This window comes from Ovis canadensis, chromosome 25 (genome assembly GCF_042477335.2).
Source record: "Ovis canadensis isolate MfBH-ARS-UI-01 breed Bighorn chromosome 25, ARS-UI_OviCan_v2, whole genome shotgun sequence".
Classification (NCBI taxonomy): Eukaryota; Metazoa; Chordata; class Mammalia; order Artiodactyla; family Bovidae; genus Ovis; species Ovis canadensis.
The window spans coordinates 21,752,118-21,774,907 of record NC_091269.1 but is presented as its reverse complement, the minus strand read 5'-3'; the positions used below and the strand labels follow the sequence as shown (position 1 = coordinate 21,774,907).

The 22,790-nt window shown below is 48.8% G+C and overlaps 2 protein-coding genes across 4 annotated transcripts in view; one reads left to right on the top strand and one right to left on the bottom strand.

Moving 5' to 3' along the window:
* Positions 1–11,402, top strand: part of FSAF1 (40S small subunit processome assembly factor 1) — a 33,086-nt gene extending 21,684 nt beyond the window's left edge. The window contains exons 4-7 of the mRNA XM_069572606.1: positions 8,223–8,318; positions 8,449–8,535; positions 9,119–9,171; positions 10,386–11,402. Of these exons, the coding sequence (XP_069428707.1) occupies positions 8,223–8,318; positions 8,449–8,535; positions 9,119–9,171; positions 10,386–10,524 (375 nt within the window). The 3' untranslated portion in view covers positions 10,525–11,402. The remainder of the gene's footprint in view (positions 1–8,222; positions 8,319–8,448; positions 8,536–9,118; positions 9,172–10,385) is intronic.
* Positions 11,403–19,882: 8,480 nt separating this feature from the next.
* The window catches only part of TRIM67 (tripartite motif containing 67), a 56,208-nt gene continuing 53,300 nt past the window's right edge, over positions 19,883–22,790 (bottom strand). For all 3 annotated transcript variants that reach the window (XM_069571545.1, XM_069571546.1, XM_069571547.1), the window contains 2 exons: positions 21,532–21,694; positions 19,883–19,948 (listed from right to left, as the gene is read on the bottom strand). In XM_069571545.1, the coding sequence (XP_069427646.1) occupies positions 19,883–19,948; positions 21,532–21,694 (229 nt within the window). The remainder of the gene's footprint in view (positions 19,949–21,531; positions 21,695–22,790) is intronic.

The following is a 22,790-nucleotide window of genomic DNA, read 5'->3' as shown; positions in this document are numbered from 1 at the left end:
TAGCTGCGGACTGGCCCATCCCCCGCTGGAGGCAGGCAGGCGACAGCCAGAGCCAGAAGGGGCAAACTCTGCCCCAGAGACATCCTCTACCAAACTGCCAGCAGGCTCCCAGTTGCTAGCCAACTCTTCCCGGGATCTTGGATGGTTGACATCCGCCAGGAGGGTCGCAGACAGAGATTAGCTCCCCAGAGGAGACACACAGCACACCTGAGACAGCACTCCCGAGTGGCTGGGACCGGAGAGGCGATAAGACGCACCCCTACCTGGGGAGAGTGCGCTCGCCAAGCACCTGGTTGCCTGAGCTGCTCAGACCTCAGAAGGGCACAAAACGCAGGCCTGACCGAGTCTGTGCCCTTGCGGAGTACCCAAGAACCTGAACCTGAGCGGCTTATGCCTGGGAAGTGCATGCATCCCAGGGCCCACCTTAGACGGCTCTCCAGCAGAACAACCTGGAGCCTGAGCAGTGTAGACCAGGAAAGCACACACGCCGTGAGCAGGGGCAAACCCAGTGTGGCCCAGACACTGCAAGCACTCCCCACACATGCCAGTGATATTTGTTTGCAGTGTTCCTCCCTCCCCGCAGCACAACTGAACAAGTGAGCCTAAATAAACGACCACCTTCGCCCCCTGTGTCAGGGCGGAAGTTAGACACTGAAGAGACTTGCAGAGAGAGGAGGCCAAAAGAAACAAAGAAAGGGGATCCGCTTTGGAAGTGACAGATGCAACAGACTAAAACCCTGTTAGCATTGGCTGCGGGGGAAGGCGATGGCACCCCACTCCAGTACTCTTGCCTGGGAAATCCCATGGATGGAGGAGCCTGGTGGGCTGCAGTCCAGGGGGTCATGAAGAGTCTGACACGACTGACGACTTCACTTTCACTTTTCACTTTCATGCATTGGAGAAGGAAATGGCAACCCACTCCAGTGTTCTTGCCTGGAGAATCCCAGGGACGGGGGAGCCTGGTGGGCTGCCGTCTACGGGGTCACACAGAGTCGGACACAACTGAAGCAACTTAGTAGCAGCAGCAGCAGCATTGGCTACATTGGAAGGGGCCTGTAGACCTTGAGAAGTATATGCTGGAACTGAACTGACCCCACATTGCCCTCAACAGCTCCAGAGAAATTCCTATATATTTTTTTCTATTATCACTTACAATTTTTAAAAAAATTTTTAAGTTCTTTATTACTCCTTTAATTTTCATTTTTAAAACCTACTATTACCTTGCAAAAAAAACAGACTCTATTTTTAAAGCAAATTTCATATATTTTTTTAATAACCTTTGCGACTTTGGTTTATTTTTTTTTAATATCATAAAGAATCCAATCTTCAGTACCCATTTTTACTTAGGAGTGTGATTAGTGGCTTGAGTGCTCTCTCCCCTTTTTGACTGCTTTTTCTCCCCCAGGTCACCTCTATCTCCTCCCTCCCGCTTCTCTTCTCTACTTAACTCTTGTGAATCTCTTTGGGTGTTCCAGGCTGTGGAGAATACTTAGGGAACTGATCACAGGCTAGATTGGTCTCTCTCCTTTTGACTCCCCCTCTTCTCCTCCTGGTCACCTGTATCTCCCTCCTCCCTCTTCTCTTCCCCATATAACTCTGTGAACCTCTCTGGGTATCCCTCGCTGTGGAGAATCTTTTCACCATTAACCTAGATGTTTTATCATCAGTGCTGTATAAACAGAGAAGTCTTGAGGCTACTGTAAGAATACGACTGAAAGCCAGAGGCAGGAGGCTTAAATACAAAACTTGAGAACACCAGAAAGCTCCTGATTCCAGGGAACATTAATCGACAAGAGCTCATCCAAAAGCCTTGATACCTACACTGAAACCAGGCTCCACCCAAGAGCCAACAAGTTTCAGAGCAAGACTTACCAAGCTCATTCTCCAACAACGCAGGAACGTATACCTGAGCACAAAACTTTAGGCGGACAAAAGTCACACCAAACCCACAGACACCTCAAAACTCACTACTGGAAACGTCATTACACTCCAGAGAGAAGAGATCCAGCTCCACCCACCAGAACACTGACGCAAGCTTCCCTAACCAGGGACCTTGACAAGCCACTCGTCCAACCCTACCCACAGGGGGGAACCTCCACGATAAAGAGGATCCACAAACTTCAGCATACAGAAAGGCCACCCCAAACACAGCAACCTAAACAAGATGAAAAGGCAGAGAAATATTCAGCAGGTAAAGGAACATGATAAAAGCCCACCAAACCAAACAAAAGAGGATGAGAAGATAGGGAGCCTACATGAAAAAGAATTCAGAATAATGATAGTAAAAATGATCCAAAATCTGAAAACAAAATGGAGTTACAGATAAATAGTCTGGAGACAAAGATTGAGAAGATGCAAGAAACGTTTAACAAGGACCTAGAAGAAATAAAAATCAGTCAATCAATAATGAATAATGCAATAACTGAGATCAAAAGCACTCTGGAAGGAACCAACAGTAGAATAACTGAGGCAGAAGATAGGATAAGTGAGGTGGAAGATAGAATGGTGGAAATAAACGAAGCAGAGAGGGAAAAAAAAAAAGAATTAAATGAGGACAACTTCAGAGACCTCTGGACAATGTTAAATGCCCCAACATTTGAATCATAGGAGTCCCAGAAGAAGAAGACAAAAAGAAAGGCTATGAGAAAATACATGAGGAGATAATAATCGAAAACTTCCCTAAAATGGGGAAGGAAATAGCCATCCAAGTCTAAGAAACCCAGAGAGTCCCAAACAGGATAAGCCCAAGGTGAAACACCCCAACACACATATTAATCAAATTAACGAAGATCAAACACAGCAAATATTAAAAGCAGCAAGGGAAAAACAGCAAATAACTCACAAGGGTACCCCTATAAGGATAACAGCTGATTGTTCAATAGAAACTCTTCAAGCCCGGAGGGAATGAAAGGACATGCTTAAAGTGATGAAAGAGAAAAACCTACAGCCCAGATTACTGTTCCCAGTAAGGATCTCATTCAGGTATGAAGGAGTAATCAAAGCTTTACAGACAAGCAAACGCTGGGAGGATTCAGCACCACCAAACTAGCTCTTCAACAAGTGCCAAAGGATTGTCTCTAGACAGGAAATACAGAAAAGGTTTATAAACTCGAACCCAAAGCAACAAAGTAAATGGCAACAGGATCATATTTATCAATAATTACCTTAAATGTAAATGGGTTGAATGTCCCAACCAAAAGACAAAGACTGGCTGAATGGACACAAAAACAAGACCCCTATATATGTTGTCTACAAGAGACCCACCTCAAAACAAAGGACGCATACAGACTGAAAGTGAAGGGCTGGGAAAAGATATTCAATGCAAATTTGGAGCCAGAAGAAAGCAGGAGTAGCAATACTCATATCAGATAAAATAGACTTTGAAATATAGGCTGTGAAAAGAGACAAAGAAGGACATTACATAATGATCAAAGGATCAATCCAAGAAGAAGATACAACAATTGTAAACATATATGCACCCAACATAGGAGCACAATAATATATAAGCAAATGCTAAGGAGTATGAAAGGGGAAATTAACAGTAACACAATAAAAATAGGAGACATTAATACCCCACTCACACCTATGGATAAATCAATGAAACAGAAAATTAGCAAGGAAACACAAACTTTAAATGATACAGTGGACCAGTTAGACCTAATTGATATCGATAGGACATTTCACCCCAAAACAATGAATTTCACATTTTTCTCAAACGCACACGGAACGTTCTCCAGGATAGATCACATCCTGGGCCATAAATCTAGCCTTGGCAAATTCAAAAAAATTGAAATCATTCCAAGCATCTTTTCTGACCACAGTGCAGTAAGATTAGATCTCAATTACAGGAGAAAAACTATTAAATATTCCAGCACATGGAGGCTGAACAACACGTTGCTGAATAACCAACAAATCACAAAAGAAATCAAAAAGGAAATCAAAATATGCATAGAAACGAATGAAAATGAAAACACAACAACTCAAAACCTGTGGGACACTGTAAAAGCAGTGCTAAGGGGAAGGTTCATAGCAATACAGGCATACCTCAAGAAACAAGAAAAAAGTCAAATAAACAACCTAACTCTACACCTAAAGCAACTAGAAAAGGAAATGAAGAACCCCAGAGTTAGTAGAAAGAAATCTTAAAAATTAGGGCACAAATAAATGCAAAAGAAACAAAAGAGACCATAGCAAAAAGCAACAAAGCCAAAAGCTGGTTCTTTGAGAGGAAAAATAAAATTGACAGACCATTAGCCAGGCTCATCAAGAAACAAAGGGAGAAAATCAAATCAGTAACATTAGAAATGAAAATGGAGAGATCACAACAGACAACACAGAAATACAAGGATTGTAAAAGACTACTGTCAGCAACTGTATGCCAATAAAATGGACAACTTGGAAGAAATGGAAAAATTCTTAGAAAAGTACAACTTTCCAAAACTGAGCCAAGAAGAAATAGAAAATCTTAACAGACCCATCACAAGCACGGAAATTGAAACCGTAATCAGAAATCTTCCAGCAAACAAAAGCCCAGGTCCAGACGGCTTCACAGCTGAATTCTACCACAAATTTAGAGAAGAGCTAACACCTATCCTACTCAAACTTTTCCAGAAAATTGCAGAGGAAGGTAAACTTCCAAATTCATTCTATGAGGCCACCATCACCCTAATACCAAAACCTGACAAAGATGCCACAAAAAAAAAGAAAACTATAGGCCAATATCACTGATGAACATAGATATGAAAATCTTTAGCAAAATTCTAGCAATCAGAATCCAACAACTCATTAAAAAGATCATACATCATGACCAAGTGGGCTTTATCCCAGGGATGGAAGGATTCTTCAGTACTCACAAATCAATCAATGTGATACACTACATTAATAAATTAAAAGATAAAAACCATATGATTATCTCAGTAGATGCAGAGAAAGCCTTTGACAAAATTCAACATCCATTTATGATAAAACCCCTCCAGAATGCAGGCATAGAAGGAACATACCTCAACATAATAAAAGCCATATTTGATAAACCCACAGCAAACATTATCCTCAATGGTGAAAAGTTGGAAGCATTTCCCCTAAAGTCAGGAACAAGACAAGGGTGCCCACTTTCACCACTACTATTCAACATAGTTCTGGAAGTTTTGGCCACAGCAATCAGAGCAGAAAAAGAAATAAAAGGAATCCAGATTGGGAAAGAAGAAGTAAAACTCTCACTGTTCACAGATGATGTGATCCTCTACATAGAAAACCCTAAAGACTCCACCAGAAAATTACTAGAGCTAATCAATGAATATAGTAAAGTTGCAGGATATAAAATTAACACAGAGAAATCCCTTGCATTCCTATATACTAACAATGAGAAAACAGAAATTAAGGAAACAGTTCCATTCACCATTGCAAAGAAAAGAATCAAATACTTAGGAATAAATCTACCCAAAGAAACAGAAGACCTATATATAGAAAACTAAAACACTGGTGAAGAAATCAAAGAGGACACAAATAGATGGAGAAACATACCATGTTCATGGATTGGAAGACTCAATAGAGTGAAAATGAGTACACTACCCAAAGCAATATATCAATTCAGTACAATCCCTATCAAGCTACCCACAGTATTTTTCAGAGAACTAGAACAAATAATTTCACAATTTGTATGGAAATACAAAAAACCTTGAATAGCCAACGCAATCTTGAGAAAGAAGAATGGAACTGGAGGGATCAACCTGCCTGACTTCAGGCTCCACTACAAAGCCACAGTCATCAAGACAGTACGGTACTAGCACAAAGACAGAAACGTAGATCAATGGAACAAAATAGAAAGCCCAGAGATAAATCCACACACCTATGGATACCTTATCTTCGACAAAGGAGGCAAGAGTATACAATGTAGAAAAGACAATCTCTTTAACAAGTGGTGCTGGGAAAACTGGTCAACCACTTATAAAAGAATGAAACTAGAACGCTTTCTAACACCATACACAGAAATAAACTCAAAATAGATTAAAGATCTAAACGTAAGACCAGAAACTATAAAACTCCTAGAGGAAAACATAGGCAAAATGCTCTCTGATGTAAATCACAGCAGCATCCTCTATGACCCACCTCCCAGAATACTGGAAATAAAAGCAAAAATAAACAAATGGGACCTAATTAAAGTTACAAGCTTTTGCACAATGAAGAAAACTATAAGCAAGGTGAAAAGACAGCCTTCAGAATGGGAGAAAATAATAGCAAACAAAGCAACTGACAATTAATCTCAAAAATGTACAAGCAGCTCCTGCAGCTCAGTTCCAGAAAAATAAGCAACCCAATCAAAAAATGTGCCAAAGAACTAAACAGACATTTCTCCAAAGAGACATACAGATAGCTAACAAACACATGAAAAGATGCTCAACATCACTCATAATCAGAGAAGTGCAAATCAAAACCACAATGAGGTACCATCTCACACCAGTCAGAATGGCTGCTGTCCAAAAGTCTACAAACAATAAATGCTGGAAAGGGTGCAGAGAAAAAGGAACCCTCTTACACTGTTGGTGTAAATGCAAGCTAATATAGCCACTATGGAGATTCCTTAAAAAACTAGAAATAGAACTGCCATATGACCCAGCAATCCCACTGCTGGGCTTGCACACCTAGGAACCCAGAATTGAAAGAGACATGTGTACCCCAATGTTCATCGCAGCACTCTTTACAATAGCCAGGACATGGAAGCAACCTAGATGTCCATCAGCAGACAAATGGATAAGAAAGTTGTGGTACCTATACACAATGGAATATTACTCAGCTATTAAAAAGAACACTTTTGAATCAGTTCTAATGAGGTGGATGAAACTGGAGCCGATTATACAGAGTGAAGTAAGCCAGAAAGAGAAACACCAATACCGTATATTAACACATACATATGGAATTTAGATGACGGTAATGACCCTATATGCGAGACAGCAAAAGAGACACAGATGTAAAGAACAGACTTTTAGACTGTAGGAGAAGAGGGTGGGATGATTTGAGAGAATGGCATTGAAACATGTATATTATCATATGTGAACTAGATCGCCAGTCCAGGTTCGATGCATGAGACAGGGCACTCAGGGCTGGTGCACTGGGATGACCCTGAGGGATAGGATGGGGTTGGAGGGGGGGTTCAGAATTGGGAGCACATGTATAACCATGGCTGATTCATGTGAATGTATGGCAAAAACCACTACGATATTGGAAAGTAATTGGCCTCCAATTAAAATAAATGTGTGAGAAAAAAGATGGGAAGTAGTTCAGCTGCCAAGAGTGGCTATTGGTGTCTTTTTCTGTTTTACAAAATGTTTTTTATATATAATGCATTTTTTTAAGTTGTTGGGTGTTTTAATACATCTATTTATTTGGCTGCACCGAATCCTCGTTGTGTTCTGCGGGATCTTTGATTGTGGTGCACAGGCTGTGGCGTGCTCAAGCTCATAGTTCCTTGGCCTGTGGGAGTTTAGTTCCCTGACGAGGGGTCAGACCCATATCCCCTGCATTGCAAGGCAGGTTTTTTAACCGCGGCACCAGGGAAGTTCCAACAGTGTTTTTAAAGGAAATAAACCTGTGTTTGAAGCAGCTGTGCTAAAGCGTTTCTTGGTGTGAGCAGACATGTCTGGGGAGGTGCTCTGTTGCCTTTGCGGGTAACAGCTTGTTTCAGGGCACGTCTAAAGCACCCCTTGGACTTTCCTGGTGGCTGAGATGGTAAAGCGTCTGTCTAAAATGCGGGAGACCTGGGTTCGATCCCTGGGTCAGGAAAATTCTCTGGAGAAGGAAACAGCGACCCACTCCAGTACTCTTGCCTAGAAAAATCCCATGGACGGAGGAGCTTGGTGTAGGCTACTGTCCATGGGGTCGCAAAGAGTCGGGCACAACTGAGCGACTTCAGTTTAAAGCACCACAGAGCTCCGTGGATTATCCTCGTTTTGTCACGGATTTGTGCGCAGAGAAATCTCACCTTCAGCTGCCTGCATTAAATGTGGGAGAATGGTGTGGGGAAGTCATGAACCTTTGTGAGAGCTCCACAAAGCCGCTTCCCTGCCACCACGACAGAACTCTTACGCGGTGTAGCCAGCCACTGCAGGTCACACATAGTAGCGTTGGGGGTGTAGCGCATTGTGTCTGATGGGCAGTACCCCTCGGCTGTGCTCCCTTTGTGGAGTCTTTGGAAGGTACTTGGGTCTGACTGTGCTTTGTGTCTGCAGGCTCGCTTGGAAGTGCACCGGTTTGGGATCACAGGCTATGGGAAAGGAAAGGAGAGAGTCCTGGAACAGGAACGTGCCATTATGCTGGGTGCTCGGGTGAGCGGCTGCCTCTGCCTTCCACCCCCAGCCGGGTTACAACAGAGGGGAACACCTAAGCAAGGCAGGCTGGGGGATGCTGGGAAGTGTTTGCAAGATAAAAAATGATAAGTGTACTTTCTCGTTTCAGCCTCCCAAAAAGAGTTATGTGAATTACAAGGTTTTGCAGGAGCACATCAAAGAAAAGAAGGCAGCGAAGGAAGAAGAAAAGAGAATGGTAGGTGTCATAGCCTCTTTATTAAACTAGAATGGAAAGATGGTGCCAGTCTGCTGCAGTGCAGTGCTGGACCCCTCTGCTTGGAAAGCAGTCTAGGTGACAACAGGCCTATAGTTAAATAACCATTCTGTCCACTTCTTTGAGTCAGCTGCATTTTGTGATACCAGCCGCGTAATCTGACTCGTTTACATGAAAGGGTTGCTTTGAAATGGCCAACTCCTGTTCGGAGACTGTGAGCTGCTCTGATCCTTTTGCTATGTCAAGTTGTCCCTTCTGCGTTCTGCGTTACGTAGAGCACACGGACTTAGGACAAACCACAAGGGCATGCGGATGTTACGTTCCCTCCCTTTTGCTTAAAATGGAAGGTTTGACCTTTCTGCTGTTCATTTTCTCTGAATGGCCTTTCACAGTCTTGAAAGGGTTTTAGGATGAAACTTTGAGTCTGTTACCTTTAATATGCCTACTTGAAAAAATATTAAAAATAAACGGTATTTCTGTTTCTTTTGGTGACAAATCTCTTGCCTTTTTTTGAATCTCCATTATGCGTTATGGATACATATTTTTTCTTTGATTCTGAAATCAGGCCAAGGACACAGATATTTTCAAGAAAAAGAAGAGGAAAGGGCAGGAAGACAGGTGAGTGATAGTTAGGCACTGGGGTGGAATGATTTGGATAAACCTTTTGGTTGGTTCTGAAGGTGATACCTTGAATGGATGTGGTGTTTCCAGCCTGGTGCAGTGCTGTACTCTCTCTCTTTTATCCTAAATCAGGCCCTTGGGAGGGGAGACAGGATTTAGTGAATTGTCCAAGATGAGGTGACTCCCTCAGAATTGAAAAAGGAACCTATCTTTAAGAGCCAGACATGTGCAGTGACTGATGGGAAAGCTGGGACTGAAGTTTCCAACAAGACCTCTGTTCCCTCCTAAGAGAGGTACTGCTGGGTCAGCATGACCGGCCGGGTCTGTGCTGCCTGCCTGTCCACAGCCACACAAGGGAGAGCACTGGGGTCTGAGTAGTGGAACCTTGATTTTCTGCCATTCTGCTTATTTCTTAGCTTCATTCAAGCACCTCTTTCTCTCTTCTGAAATTACTGTTTCAAAATCTGCTTTTGTCTACGGCTGGAAGCTGATCAGTTGTTTCTGGCGGTGTGCTCTGTCTTCCGCTGTGTGCTGGGCACATAGATGTTGGGGGTACAGCCATGAGCACATTGAGGGTCTCTGCCCTGGAGGAGCTTACATTGTAGGGCGGGAAACACATTAAACCTATAAACAGGTGCATAGGGCTTGTCAGGTCCGGGCAGGCTTTGTGCAAGTGTTAGTCTCTCAGCTGTGTCGACTCTTTGCAGACCCCGTGGACTGTAGCCCACCAGACTCTTCTGTCCATGGGATTCTCCAGGCAAGAATACTGGAGTGGGCTGCCATGCCCTCTTCCAGGGGATCTTCCCAACCCAGGGATCGAACCCAGTTGCAAGCAGATTCTTTACCATCTGAGCCACCAGGGAAGCTGGCAGGCTTCGTGAGGAGGTTGAAGTTTAACACACTATGAGACAATGTCACTGAGGGTGGGCTGGTGTGTTGTTCTAAGGAAGCCACATTTGAGAACTGAATAAAGAGGAAGATCTGGAAAGACCTGGTAACAGATTATTCAGGGTAGAAGAAACCAGTGGAAAGGCCCTGAGGCAGGAGGCAGTTCAGGGACCGCAGGAAGGAGGGTGGTACTACATTGGGTCGGGGGCCGTGCCTGGGAAGAGCTGAGAGTTCACAGGAGCAGACCCAGGTGGCCTGGTTGTGGTGCTGGAATCATTTGTTTAAAGCTTGATTACAGTAATTTTCTCTTACTTTAAATGTAGGAAATCAAAAAAGAAGAAGTCTGCTCCAAGTATTTTGTCAAGTGGACGGATTGGACAGGTTGGAAAATTCAAAAATGGGACATTGATTTTGAGCCAAATTGATATCAAGAAAATAAATTCTTCCAGAGTGGCTAAATGACATTACTTTATAAAACAGAGAAATGGGAAAGTGCCAAATGGACTGAAACTGGACCCCTGCAAGACTTCCAGATTATTCTTATTTATTTTGTATTTCACAGACTTTTTTATCTTAAGGAAAAGAAATAATTAATTTCTAGCTGCTGAAGTGTCCTTTTTTTTTATGATAACCACATTGGGCCAACTGCAATGTGAATGTGAAGTCAGATTATTGAGAAGAATGTTTAATATTCTCCAGCGAGGTTCACCCAGGTTTCACTTTGACTGGTGCCTTGTGCGTTTACATGTAGATACTTCATAATTTTACAGATTTGTAGATGCTAATAATTAGCTTAAAATTGCTTTTTAATTTCTAAACATGTTTAATCATGAAAAAATTAAGAATGTGATAATTTGTCAGTTGTTTTGGGGGAAAAGCAGTTTAAATTTTCAGCCTACCTAAGGTGTATAAAATCTACTTTGTAAGAAGCTGTATAAATAAAACACAACTTTTTGGTAAAAATGAACATGACTATTAAACAACACAACCAATAAGTTAGACAAATGTTATCTCCTTCAAAGTCATAACTTGGGACAGCCATACATATATTTTTAACTAGTATTTCCCTTATTGAAAGTATTGGAACTTCTTAAAGCTTGTGACACTTAAAAAAAAAAAGGTCTTCATTTTTGGCTGTTATTTCTTTTTTTCCCACTGTTCAAAAATTCAGATCTAAACCTCATAAATAATAAAGTTTTGGGGAAAACAGAGGGGTATTTTCACCACTGGCTAACTCTCCTAAGTGACTCATAAATTGACTTGGAAGGCATTTACATTGTTCAAAATATATTTTGACTTGAAGCAAAAGTGGAAATGTTTTATTAAAACACTGGAAGTACTTTCTGGTTTATTTTGAAAGGCAGCATTCATTGGGGTCTATATTTTGGCAGATTTATTTCGGTTCGTTTTTGGCTGGGCCGAGTCCTCTGTCCCTGCATTGGTGCACGTGGGCTACTCTCTAGTTGTGGTGCAAGGGTTTCTCGGTTGCGGTGGCTTCTTCTTGCAGAGCATGGGCTCAGTAGTTGTGGAGCATAGCCTTAGCTGTTCTCCTGCGTGTGGGATCTTCCCGGACTGGGGATGGAACCATTGGCAGGTGGATTCCTAACCACTAAGACCACCAGTGACGTCCTTGGCAGTTTTTAAGTGTTTTTATTTTTTTATTTTTTAAGAAGGTGTGAAATAGTCGTGTCCAACTCTTTGCGACCCCATGAACTGTAGCCCACCAGGCTCCTCCTTCCATGGGATTTTCCAGGCAAGAGTGCTGGAGTGGGTTGCCATTTCCTTCTCCAGGGGATCTTCCCGACCCAGGGATTGACCCGGGTCTCCTGCGTTACAGGAGGACGCTTTACTGTCTGAGCCACCAGGGAACCCACCACACATGACAAAGCCCTGGGAAAAATCTGAGGAGCCGGAAATGACCTACTGGAGTGGGTACCCGGTCAGTTTAACTCCTTACTGACAGGGAGCCAGGAAACCCAGCAGTCCCACCTCACCCCACCTCCCATGAGCCTTTGTGGCTCAGATAACTGAGCACTTGGCCCAACTCTCGACCAGAGTCCCAGGCTAGTCAATTCTGGAAAAGCATGCAAGCTCCTAGTGTAAATTGCTTTCCTTGTTTCACCTTTTAATTTATGGGGTAAATACAGAGGAGCCATGTAACCACTGGGTGCGCTGGAAATAGGTCTAAGGGCGACAAGCAAGCCTGCATGGTCAGGACTGATGATCACGTGTAAGACCATGCTGCTTATTTCCCTGCTCATGAGGCTTCCTCCAGCAAGGCTAGCAGCAGAGAGAAGTGCCAGTGGAGAACAGTGCTGCCGTGGAAGGAGCCCAGGCCTGGGGGAGCCTAAGTGCTTCCTTGCTATGTCTTCCATACGCAGCGCCCTTCCCCCTTCGCAGGGCATCTCCCTGATCATGGATACACCTGGGTGGATCGGTCCTGGTGCCATACAACACTACCACCACCTGCCCTTAATCCCAGGCACCACTTAGGGAGTTCTTGAGTCATCCCCACAGTGCTTGGCTTGTGGACAAAGAAGGAAGCAGAGAGCACAGCTGTGTTTCACTGAACCAAGGCTCTTGCCCGGGCAACAATGGGCACCAGCTTGCGGAGGTAACTGACCCTGACCGGCAAGCGGAGGCAGGGCTACAGTCACCCGGGGGGCAAGGAGGAGTCTGTTCCCAGGTGCTCACCCAGATGTCTCTGGTGCTCCCTGTCCCCAGCATTGGTAGTAAATCGACAAGCACGGGAACCCTGGACTGAGAAGGGCCTTGGCAACCTGAAGCTCAGGTCTTCCCCACCCCTGCCCCTCAGGGGATGGGAGTCTGGATCAGGGATGCTGGGGTGGCGGGGTGGACAGAGTCCAGGCAGATGGTGAGGGTCTGTGCAGCTCCAGGAGCAGCCAGCCTGCCTCGTCTCAGCTTCCCTCTCTGCGACTCTGGAGGAGCCTCTCCCTCACCTTGAGGGGAAACCTGTGTGTGGCGCGGCGTGGACTGGTGGCCCTGCCGTGTCCCTCCAGACCCTCTGCCAAGAGTGCTGAGGTACCTGCTTCAGCAGTGAGCTCTTCTCAGGGATGCCCGCCCCCTGTAACGTCCCAGGCACTGGTGACTGACGTCCCAACTCGGTGACTGAGCTGAGTGGCCGAGGCCTTTGCTGGGTCTCCCTTGGCCAGATTCCGCTTCCTTCTCTTAGTGTGGATGCCAAGAGCTCCCTCTAAGGGATGTCCTGCTCTCAGAGTCCGCAACTGGCCCCGAAACCTGGCTAAACCCCTCGGTGGTCCGGCAGGTGACAGAAGGCTGACCAGGTCGCTGGCTGTGGGGCGCGGGAGACAGCTGTTGCTGGGAAGCACAATTTGAGGAGAGTGACAGTTTTCAGTCATACCAGGCTCAGTCTGTGGGTGAAGTGGCTGGTCAGTCTCTTTCATCCTCCCAGGCCGATTAGGACACTTTCCCCAATCTTAGTTAGCTTCCAGTTGCCACCCATGATCAACTTTTCATTCGTGAATTTGTCTCAGCCATTTGTTAACTCTTTCCAATTAACTTGCAAAAATGAGTTTCATGAACTGTTGGAGATGGTGCCTTATAATTGAGAGTCGTGTGGTGCTAGTGGTACAGACCCCACCTGCCAGCGCAGGAGACAGAAGTGAGTTCGATCCCTGGGTCAGGAAGATGCCCTGGAGGAGGGCATGGCAACCCACTCTAGTATTCTTGCCTGGAGAACCCCATGGACAGAGGACCCTGGCAGACTACAGTCCATGGAGTCACAAAGTCGGACCCGACTGAAGCGACTTAGCATACAGCATATGTAATCACCTCATGATTTCCTGAGCACACGCCGAGAAGCACATTGACCTTGGGCCTCCCCGGGCCCCCACCCCACCCCACTGCAGCCTCTTCCCCATCCAGCTGGCACTTAGGCCACTTTGAAGAGAGGCAGACCTTGCTGCTGAGCAGTAAGCACAGATGGGACATTGTTTTCCATCTGTTGGCAGTGTCAAAAGAATTTATTTCAAGTCTGCTTAAGGTTGTGGTAAAACTCAAGTTTTCCAAAAGGCGATACACAAAGTCCAACCAACCCCCAAAGACCAGAAAGCACAGTGTTTGCAATTCAAAAAATACAAACGCTTGGGATACCAATACAAAAATTAGAAAAAAGTTGCATACCGTCCCCCCACCTCCCTCCTCCGGGTTTCCAGTGGAATGTGAACACCAACAGGACCAAGAGCTGCCACCCTATGGCAGCAACTCCCGACAGACTGTGGGTGCAGCGGGGGAGGGGGAAAGCAGGGTAAAGAAAGACAGGAAGATGGAGCTTCCGTCATCGACAGCTAAAACAAGGACACGAAGCTTTTTGCTACTTTGAAAATTCCTTTGCCAACGTTAAACACACATCTCTCATGCTTAATACAACAGCTGAGTGTGAAAGCAGCAATTCTACATCATGCATTTAATGTTTTCTGCTTTGCTCACTCTGCGCTTCCCCTTGGTGCTGAGAAAACCCCAGGGCCTGGGATGTCCAGTCACCACTGAGGAGTTGGAAGGGCCCTTCCCCAGCTGCAGCCTCACCCAGGAAACACCCACTACACTCCTGTGTCCACAGCTGCCAGCAGTCACTTTTCCAGACCCGAAGCCTGTCTTGGATCCTCTCCTTGGAGGCTTCCTGAGGTCCTAGTCTGGGGAGTGGCGCCCAGGAGCTCCCTGGGTCTCCCAGCACCCGGGCCAGGCAGCCCTGTGCTCCCGTTGAGAGAAAGCGATGCCTCCCAGCTTAGAGACTTGCCTGTAGTCTCAGCTCCCAGCTATTCTGACTCAAGTCAACATCATTCATCAAGAAACCCATGAACCCCACCCCCCACCAACAGGTAGTGCAGATGAGTCCCAGCCCATGGGGACACTAGGCCCTCCACCTTTTAGGCCAACCTGCCTTCCAGATGGTAGCTCGGTTGTGTGCCTTCTCATGCTTAGATGTTGGTTTTCAAAACCGTTCCTTCTGCGGAGATCTTTGAAAACAGAGGAGAAACATCGTCAGCCGAAGGTCCCCTTAAAAGAGAGCTAAGATAACCACAAAGGCAGGAAGGCAGTCACTCTCTTTCCTTGTTTCAAGGCAGCTTCTGCAGGCAGATGCGTAGCCTGCGTGCAGTGCTTCACACAGTGCCATCAAAGCAGGCCGTTCTGAGAACAGGAGCGGTTGTCCTGTCTCTCTCTGTGCTCAGGGGAATCTGGTTTTACGCATTCCTGGCCAGGCAGCTGTGTAATCAACATGTGCTCCTGGATGGAAGACATGTCAGACGAGGCTCAGGAAAGTCATCGCGCAGGCTCGGTCCTCCAAGTGTGAACCGTTGGCCTGGACTCAGCAGATGCAAGTCTCCACTTTGTTCTTGAAAAGCATTACTCTACGATCACAACACACCAGATGAGGTAGGTTAGTGTGACCGCGCTCACATCCAGGTGGGGAGACTGAGGCACAGAGAGACTGAGGAGGTGTGGCCCCACCCACATTGGGTTGAAAGAGAGGCATTTCTGATGGCTGAGCCTGGCATTCTCCCCCAAATCCACTCTTCTTTGTTTTATAGTCCATTTAAAGGTCAAGCTGTGGATCAATGAATGTGACCGATGAATAGCCAGGAGCTCCTGGCTTGCTTGAGAAAGAAACACTGTGGTTTCCAGGATTTGCACAGGCCTTGAGTAGCTTCCTGATGATGCCTGATTTGACATTTTGACCAGTTGAAGGCCACACACCTACTAAGGCGTTCCTGCAGCTTCTAGTCAGAAGTGGGCCGGGAAGAATGCGGATGCGGAGTGTTGCTTTCTGGGAATGGTGGTAGGTTGGAGACCCTTCAGGAATACAAAGTGAGACCTGACGGGCTGGCTTCGCTGAGAGGCTCCCCCGTTTTCCTGCCCTGTCCCTTCTGGCAGGACACTGCAGACTTGGGAAGGCCTGGTCATGAGTGTTAGGATGAAGCCCACAGGTTTGTGGTTCAGGCTTTCTGGGGACCACAGCATGGACGCCCCACACACCACTCTGCGTATTGACCCATGACCAGCTGCTAGCATAACCCAGTGGTTCTCAGCCAGGGAGTCCCCTGGGCATACTTGGCAACGTCTGTAGATCCTTTTAAAGCTTTTTTTTTTTTTCAATTAGTTGTTTTTTAAATATATTTTATTGTGTATTTTTGGCTGCCCTGGGTCTTTGTTGCTGTGTGCGAACTTCCTCTGATTGTAGCGCGTGGGGACCACTCTCTAGCTGTGGTGTGCAGACTTCTCACTACGCTGGCTTCTCTTGTTGGAGAGCATGGGTTCTAGGGTGTGTAGGCTTCTTGGGCTTAGTTTCCCTGCAGCATGTGGGATCTTCCCAGACCAGGGATTGAACCCATGTCCCCTGCGTTGGCAGGTGAATTCTTAACCACTGGACCACCAGGGAAGTCCTGTAGACACTTGCAGGTGTCACAACTGGCATCTACTGAGGGGAGGTGAAGGATGCTTCTAAACGTCCTGTGGTGCACAGGACAGGCCCCCGCTGTGCCAAATGTCAATAGTGCTGAGACAGAACTCCTGGCATCACCCACAGCCTTGCAGTAGTTTCTCAGTGTTGACATGCTGAGTGCTTTGGGGCTTGTATGTGGATACGATACCTCACAGCCGGCAGCAGCTTCATCTGTAAGCAACCTACTCACCTGTTCTGAAATGCGCCTTCCCAGGGGACCAAGCCTTTCAACTAAGGCTTGGATGCAAATATCCCTGGAAGAAGTACACATGACTCCTGCATTCTGGTCCCTTCCTGAGAATGCTCTGGTAGGCAGAGGGCAGGGGCACCAGAGGGGCAGGGGGCCATGGGGCGCCTGAGGGCACTGTCGAAACTACAGAGTCTGTAGAGTGCTGAAGACTCATCCCAGATTGTGTACAGTTTGATGGGTTTCAGGTTGGTTACTTACTCTGTGCGGCAGGTGGGATTGTTATTTTCCCAAATAGGACAGAGCAGGAAAAGCGGCTGTGTGTAATGTCTTACCTTGCTTTGAATTAGGAGCTTGGGTGCTACGCAGTGAGATGCTATTGGACAAATTTTAAAGAGATTAATTCTAAAAGGAGAGGCATACACTTTGACGAAACCTGCTCACTAGCAAAGAACAAACTGCAGATCTGTGTGGCTGGGGCATTATTTACAATGAAATGGAACTTGACATCTTAAATTAGTTTGAATTCCTTTCTCACTGAAACTGCTCAATAGACAAACACCAAGGTATCCTTCAACCAAAGCATCATCTTCATACCACCTTATGTACAGAGATGACACCACATTGTAAAGGAACAGGGAATTCAGTAGCAGCTGAGAACCCCTGCAGTAGCTCTGAACCCCAGGCTTGAGAGCATAACACGAACCATGAGCTGTTGTTGAGCCCCTCCTTCATTCTGTTGGTGCCTCAAGAACACGTGGACCTGCCTTCTCCTGGTGGTCCATTCTTGCTCCTAAAAGTTGTTTTGTGCTGAGGACAGGAGAGTGGCTGTTGGACCACCTGACGCGGTGCTCGGTTTCAGCTGTATTGCTTCTGGCCCTGGAGGAGCCGGGAAAGGCAGGTACTTGCCTGCTCCTGCACTCACAGGGCCTTGGGGCCGCTGCTGCTGCCGGTGGGAAGGAAGCCATGTTATTCCTCAGGAGGTCTTCCTCCTCCCTTGCCCATCTCCCTCTGACCCAGATACTGCTCTCCCAAGGGTGCCGCCAAGTGCAGGCTGATCTGAAGGAGCTCCTCCCCGAAGACGCAGAGCCTGGGTTGCAGAGTTACCCAGCTTCGATGATCCTGGGAGCTCCTAGCCTCTCACCCAGACTCCACTGAAAGGAGCCACTTCCGCCGGGCCGTCTGTGGCCGACTTCCCGGCCACACCTCACTCTCAGCTCACTGGGCTCGTCTTTCCCCAAAGACACTCCCAACGCCAATGCTTCTGGACCTGCTGGCCTCGGCTTCCTGCCCCAGGAAGGCAGGGGCTCCTCTGGGGCCTCCAGGCTTCAAGAACTTTCCCCACCCTCCACGTGGAGTCCCCCAGAGCTGTGACCCCGGAGTGAGATGAAAGGATGCTGGGGGCGGAGAAGAGACAGGCAGCTGCGAGGATGCGGATGCCATGCATGTTGCCTGCCGGGCTCTGGCTGGAGCTCTGCGGGGTGCCGAGCCCCTCCGTGTGCCCTGGGAACCACCTGCTGGATGGAAAGGAGGAGGCTGGACCTCAACTGAGTGGGTGGCTGCCGGGACCTGGGCAGCAGGGGCTTAGACAGCACCAGGAGGCTCCTGCAGACGTGGGCAGCCAGTCTCCCTGGCCACCTTGGTGGGCACAGTTGGGCCGGCAGTCTTCGTCTGGGAGCAGGGGCTTGAGGTAGGCTTGTCGCATCTGCTGAATAGAGGCCAGTAGGATCTGCACAGCGCTGGCCGGGCTGACTCGGAAAGCAAGTGCAGCATCTAAATGAGCAGGTAGGACTAAGTAGACACAGTCGGTGCCGGTTTACGGGCTAAGTTTTATAAAAATCCAAGCCAGCAAATAGACAAGTTACTCCTTGACCTCAAAAATAATGCTTGATAAAATATATTCTTTTAAAAAGGAGAGAGAAAGGCTTCCTACCAGTTGGATAGGGAGGTGGCAGGCAACAAGGAAGAAGAGGCTGGGAGGAGAGCAGAGGGGCACAGCTGGGCTCAGACCCCGGAGCAGGCTTTTTTCGAGAGGCGGACTCCGGGGAGAAGGTTAGCGTTCCCAGCAGGGAGGGGCGGGCTCACTGGAGCCCAGCGCGGCCATGTGGACCCCTCACACCGAGGGAAGGTGGGGGCCACGAACACAGCAGCATCCACTGTTTCCTGCCTCCTGCAGAGTCCTGCCCGCCCCCAGGGCACAGCCTCCCCTGCCAGCGGGCCACTCCCTGTTCTCACGATGCTGTCATGGTGGCCGGGGATGGTCTCAGAGTGAAGCTGGACTGGGTATAAGAGGCTTCCCAGGGCCTCACGGCTCAGGAATCTGAGAGCCTCGCAGCTCAGAAGAGTAGCTCGGGTTTGCAGCTAACTTCTGGGGGAGCCAGCTCCCGAAAAAAAGCCATCACCAGGTGGAGACTCAGCACACAGTGATTCAGATTCCAGGGTTTTGTGTTTAAGAACCGAGTGAATGAATTTTAGGAGACTGGTGTGTGTGTGCGCACGTGTGTGTGAGGGGGTGTGGAGGGGAGAGAGACTGGTTGATTAATGAAGGACCTAAGGAAACTGTTTGAAAAAGTTCTCAACAGTTCCACGGGAGCGGCAAAGAGCAAGATGAATAATTAACGGCCCTCTCTGCGCATCCTCTTCTGCAAGTGGCATAACACACCGGATATGCCAACTGAAAACCTAAAGGATGATGCTTCCTGGCAGAGATGGGAGCTGGCATATCTGAAGTGGTGCATCCAGCAAAGACTTGACACCAAGGATACAGGATTTCCGAGTGTCCCCCCGACTCCCGCTCTCAGGATGCTCATCACAGGGTCTGCCCTCCCCCTTCCCCCCTCCCTGCCCCCTGCAAAAGACAAGCATTGAAAACAGAAGGCAGGAAACCAAACGAAACCCCAAATACTTCCTCGCTGTCTTGACAAACGTCCTTCTTCGTGTCTGTAATGCCCGGTGGAACGACAGGAAGCACCCATGTTCACCACCCTCTGTGGCCTCAGCGAGCATGGCCTGCAGGCATTCTCCATCCCTCAAAGAAAGCGGGTCTCTAAGATGCTCAGTGGCTGCTGGGTTGCACCCGGGATGTGGCTGTGCTCCCTCAGGGGTTATGTGAGTGCAGTGAGGGACGGCCACGCAGAGCAGGACCTGGCAGGCTAGTTGCCTGACAGCTTTGGCCGCCCCAGGTTTGTTGGTACTTCCAGTCCCGTGTGCAGAGTGACCTGGAAAAGAAGACGTGGTGATCAGGGGCAGAGCAGCCCCACGAGCCCTCAATGCACACAGCTCAGCAGCCATGCCCTGCCCTCTGCTCCAGGATCACCACAGGCAGCGGCCCGCCTTCTCTGTGTTGTGGAATCTACTATTTATCATGCTTGGCATCACTACTATCAGGCCCAGGAGCTTGCTCCAAGGAGCTGGTCTTTGCCTCTCCTCACAGTGAGAACTGCGTACTGCCTGGTTCCCACGCTGCCCCAGCCTCCAGGAGCCTCGGCAAGGCTGAGGTTCTTTGCTGCAGGAGGAATTCGGCTCAAGGTTTATATTTGTTTCTGCTTTCTTTCCATGGCCTCTTTCCTTTCCTACATTTGTTTTCTTAACCCTGTGTAAGAACAGCCCATACTTCAGGCTGCCTCAGAGCTCTTTTGCAAATGAGTGGAGGTACAAATCAATCAAGAGCTTCCCAGGTGGCACTAGTGGTAAAGAACCCATCTGCCAGTGCAGGAGACATAAGAGATGTGGGTTCGATCCCTGGGCTGGGAAGATCCCCTAGAGAAGGGCATGGCAAGCCACTCCACTATTCTTGCCTGGAGAATCCCCATGGACAGAGGAGCCTGGCGGACTATATCCCATAGAGTCTCAAAGAGTCAGACACAGCTCAGAGACTGAGCACACACATCCATTGATTGATTTGTGCGCGAGTGGATGCTAAGCTCCTTCTGTTGTGTCTAACTCTGTGCGACGCCATGGACTATAGCCGGCCAGGCTCCTCTGACCATGGGGATTCTCCAGGCAAGAATACTGGAGTGGGCTGCTCTCTTCTTCTCCAGGGCATCTTCCTGACCCAGGGATTGAACCTACATCTCCTGCATTGGCAGGAGGATTCTTTACCACTGCGCCACCCCACAAATCAATCAATAAGGGATAATACTCAGAGTCAGTGGACACCTTGAAACAGAGCTTTGCCCCCAACCCCATACTTCCCAGGGGAGGAGCCGTGTGTGGGAATCAAAGGCTGGCACACTCCCCGCGCTTCCCTCCACGCTCCTCTCTGTCCTTCACACCCTCATGGGGCTGCTGAGCAGGTAGCCCCCCAGGACTGGACTCGGCCCTGGGAGGATGCTGGCTTTCTGAGGGAACCAGAGAGGCAGGGGTGGGATGGGGGTAAATCCTTAGGCGTGGTCTCTCCCCAGCTCTCCCTCCTCTTGGAGGAAAGCCACAGGAGCCCCAGCACACGCTGGCCACCAGGGCCCTGCAGGACAGGAGGCGCCGACTTTCTGGCCTGGCAGCTTTCCCAGAGCATGTCGTCAGGACTTGCCCACCTCCTGCACCCTGGCTGCCCCTCCGTCCCCCTGCTTGTGCACAAACAGCCACCTTAGAGCTTCTGCTGCTTTCAAGGGGCCAAGTAAGGATTCATCACGCCAGAGGAGACTGTCTCCAGGCGAGGCCCGGGTGGGCGGTAGGTAAGCTCCTGGCCGGGCAGCACGCCATCGGCTTCTTTAGAGCCCTCTTTGTCTGGCACACCTTGGAGGCCCACGGGCAGCGGGGGTGGGGGCCAGCAGGGGGCCCTGGCCCGGAAGGTGCGTGGTACCTGAACGTTGCGGTTGAGGCTGAGGGCTGGCATGAAGACCCCGTCCACGTGGCTGAAGGCCGTGGGGCCCTGCTGCTGCCCGTTGATGAAGAAGGTCAGAGTGTGTTTATTCAGGTCCAGCAGCACGCCCACGGTGGCCCCCTTGCACACACCGCCTTCCGTCCTGGGGAGAGAAGCCGGGGTGGGGGTGAGGACAGGACGTTCAGCTGAAGGCTGCTGGGGACCCCCTCGCCTGGAAACACGGTGCCCCCAGTGGAGCAGGGGGCTGGTCATCCCCCAGAACCCGCTGTAGAGCAAAGGACTAAAATCGGGGCCCTCGTGGTGAATGTTGTGACACTCCATCTCATGGTGGTTTGGATTCGCATCCACTGGGTGGGGCGAGTCTCTGGGTGGGCATTACCCTCACCTGTCTCCTTCCCCGGGGTGGGTGGGCCGAGTCCGTTAGACTCTCTCCTCCCTTAGCTGAGGTGGAGGTCCGCCTTGACACAGGCGGCTCTGCTCTGATCAGAAAACCATTTTTGTCCTTTCCTGATGGGGAACGAGCTGGTCAGCTGGAGAGCTGGTCAGGAGTGCTGGGTGGGCGTTGTCAGAGGGCAGGGCAGGACCCGCGGCGGAGCACTGCTGGGGAGTGGGGCTTGCCACTGGGCCTGTGGTGCTGTTCAGACACTGACCAACGGGTGGCGCTAAGGAGCTGCCCGCGGCACAGGAAGGAGGCCCGCCAGCGCCTCCCCCGGGTCTCCTGGCCCAGCCCAGTCCCCTCTCCACCCTTCCCCCAGAACTGGAGCCTGGGTCCTGAGTTAAACCCTGACACCATGTGTAATTAGCCCCAAGACTTGGACATTAACCTTAAGCCCTGATCTCATAATCTGCCAAATGGTGATAACAATCGAACTTTCCTGAGGCCCAAACGAAATCCCGTGAGCCAGGTGCTTCCCACAGCACAAAGTAGGCTTAATAGATGCTCCTCGTTGTCACTCTCACCCCAGGGTATCTAGGTTGCCGCTCGGCCTGAGCAAGCAGAGAGGGTGCTGCTGGGCCTGGACCCGGTCCCCAGGTGGCCTGTGAGCAGACGGCCAGGCAGGCGCAGGGCCAGGCTGCCCAGCCCCTGGAGAGGAGCTGCCTGCTGTCACCCCAGGCCTGTGAATAGGTGATCACAGCTGCTGAAAAGGCCGACGGTAGGGGTCCCATCTGCCTTCAGCCCCCGGGGATCCTCCGGCAAGTCCCTGTCCCAGGCCAGGACTCCTGGGGCCATCTGCAGG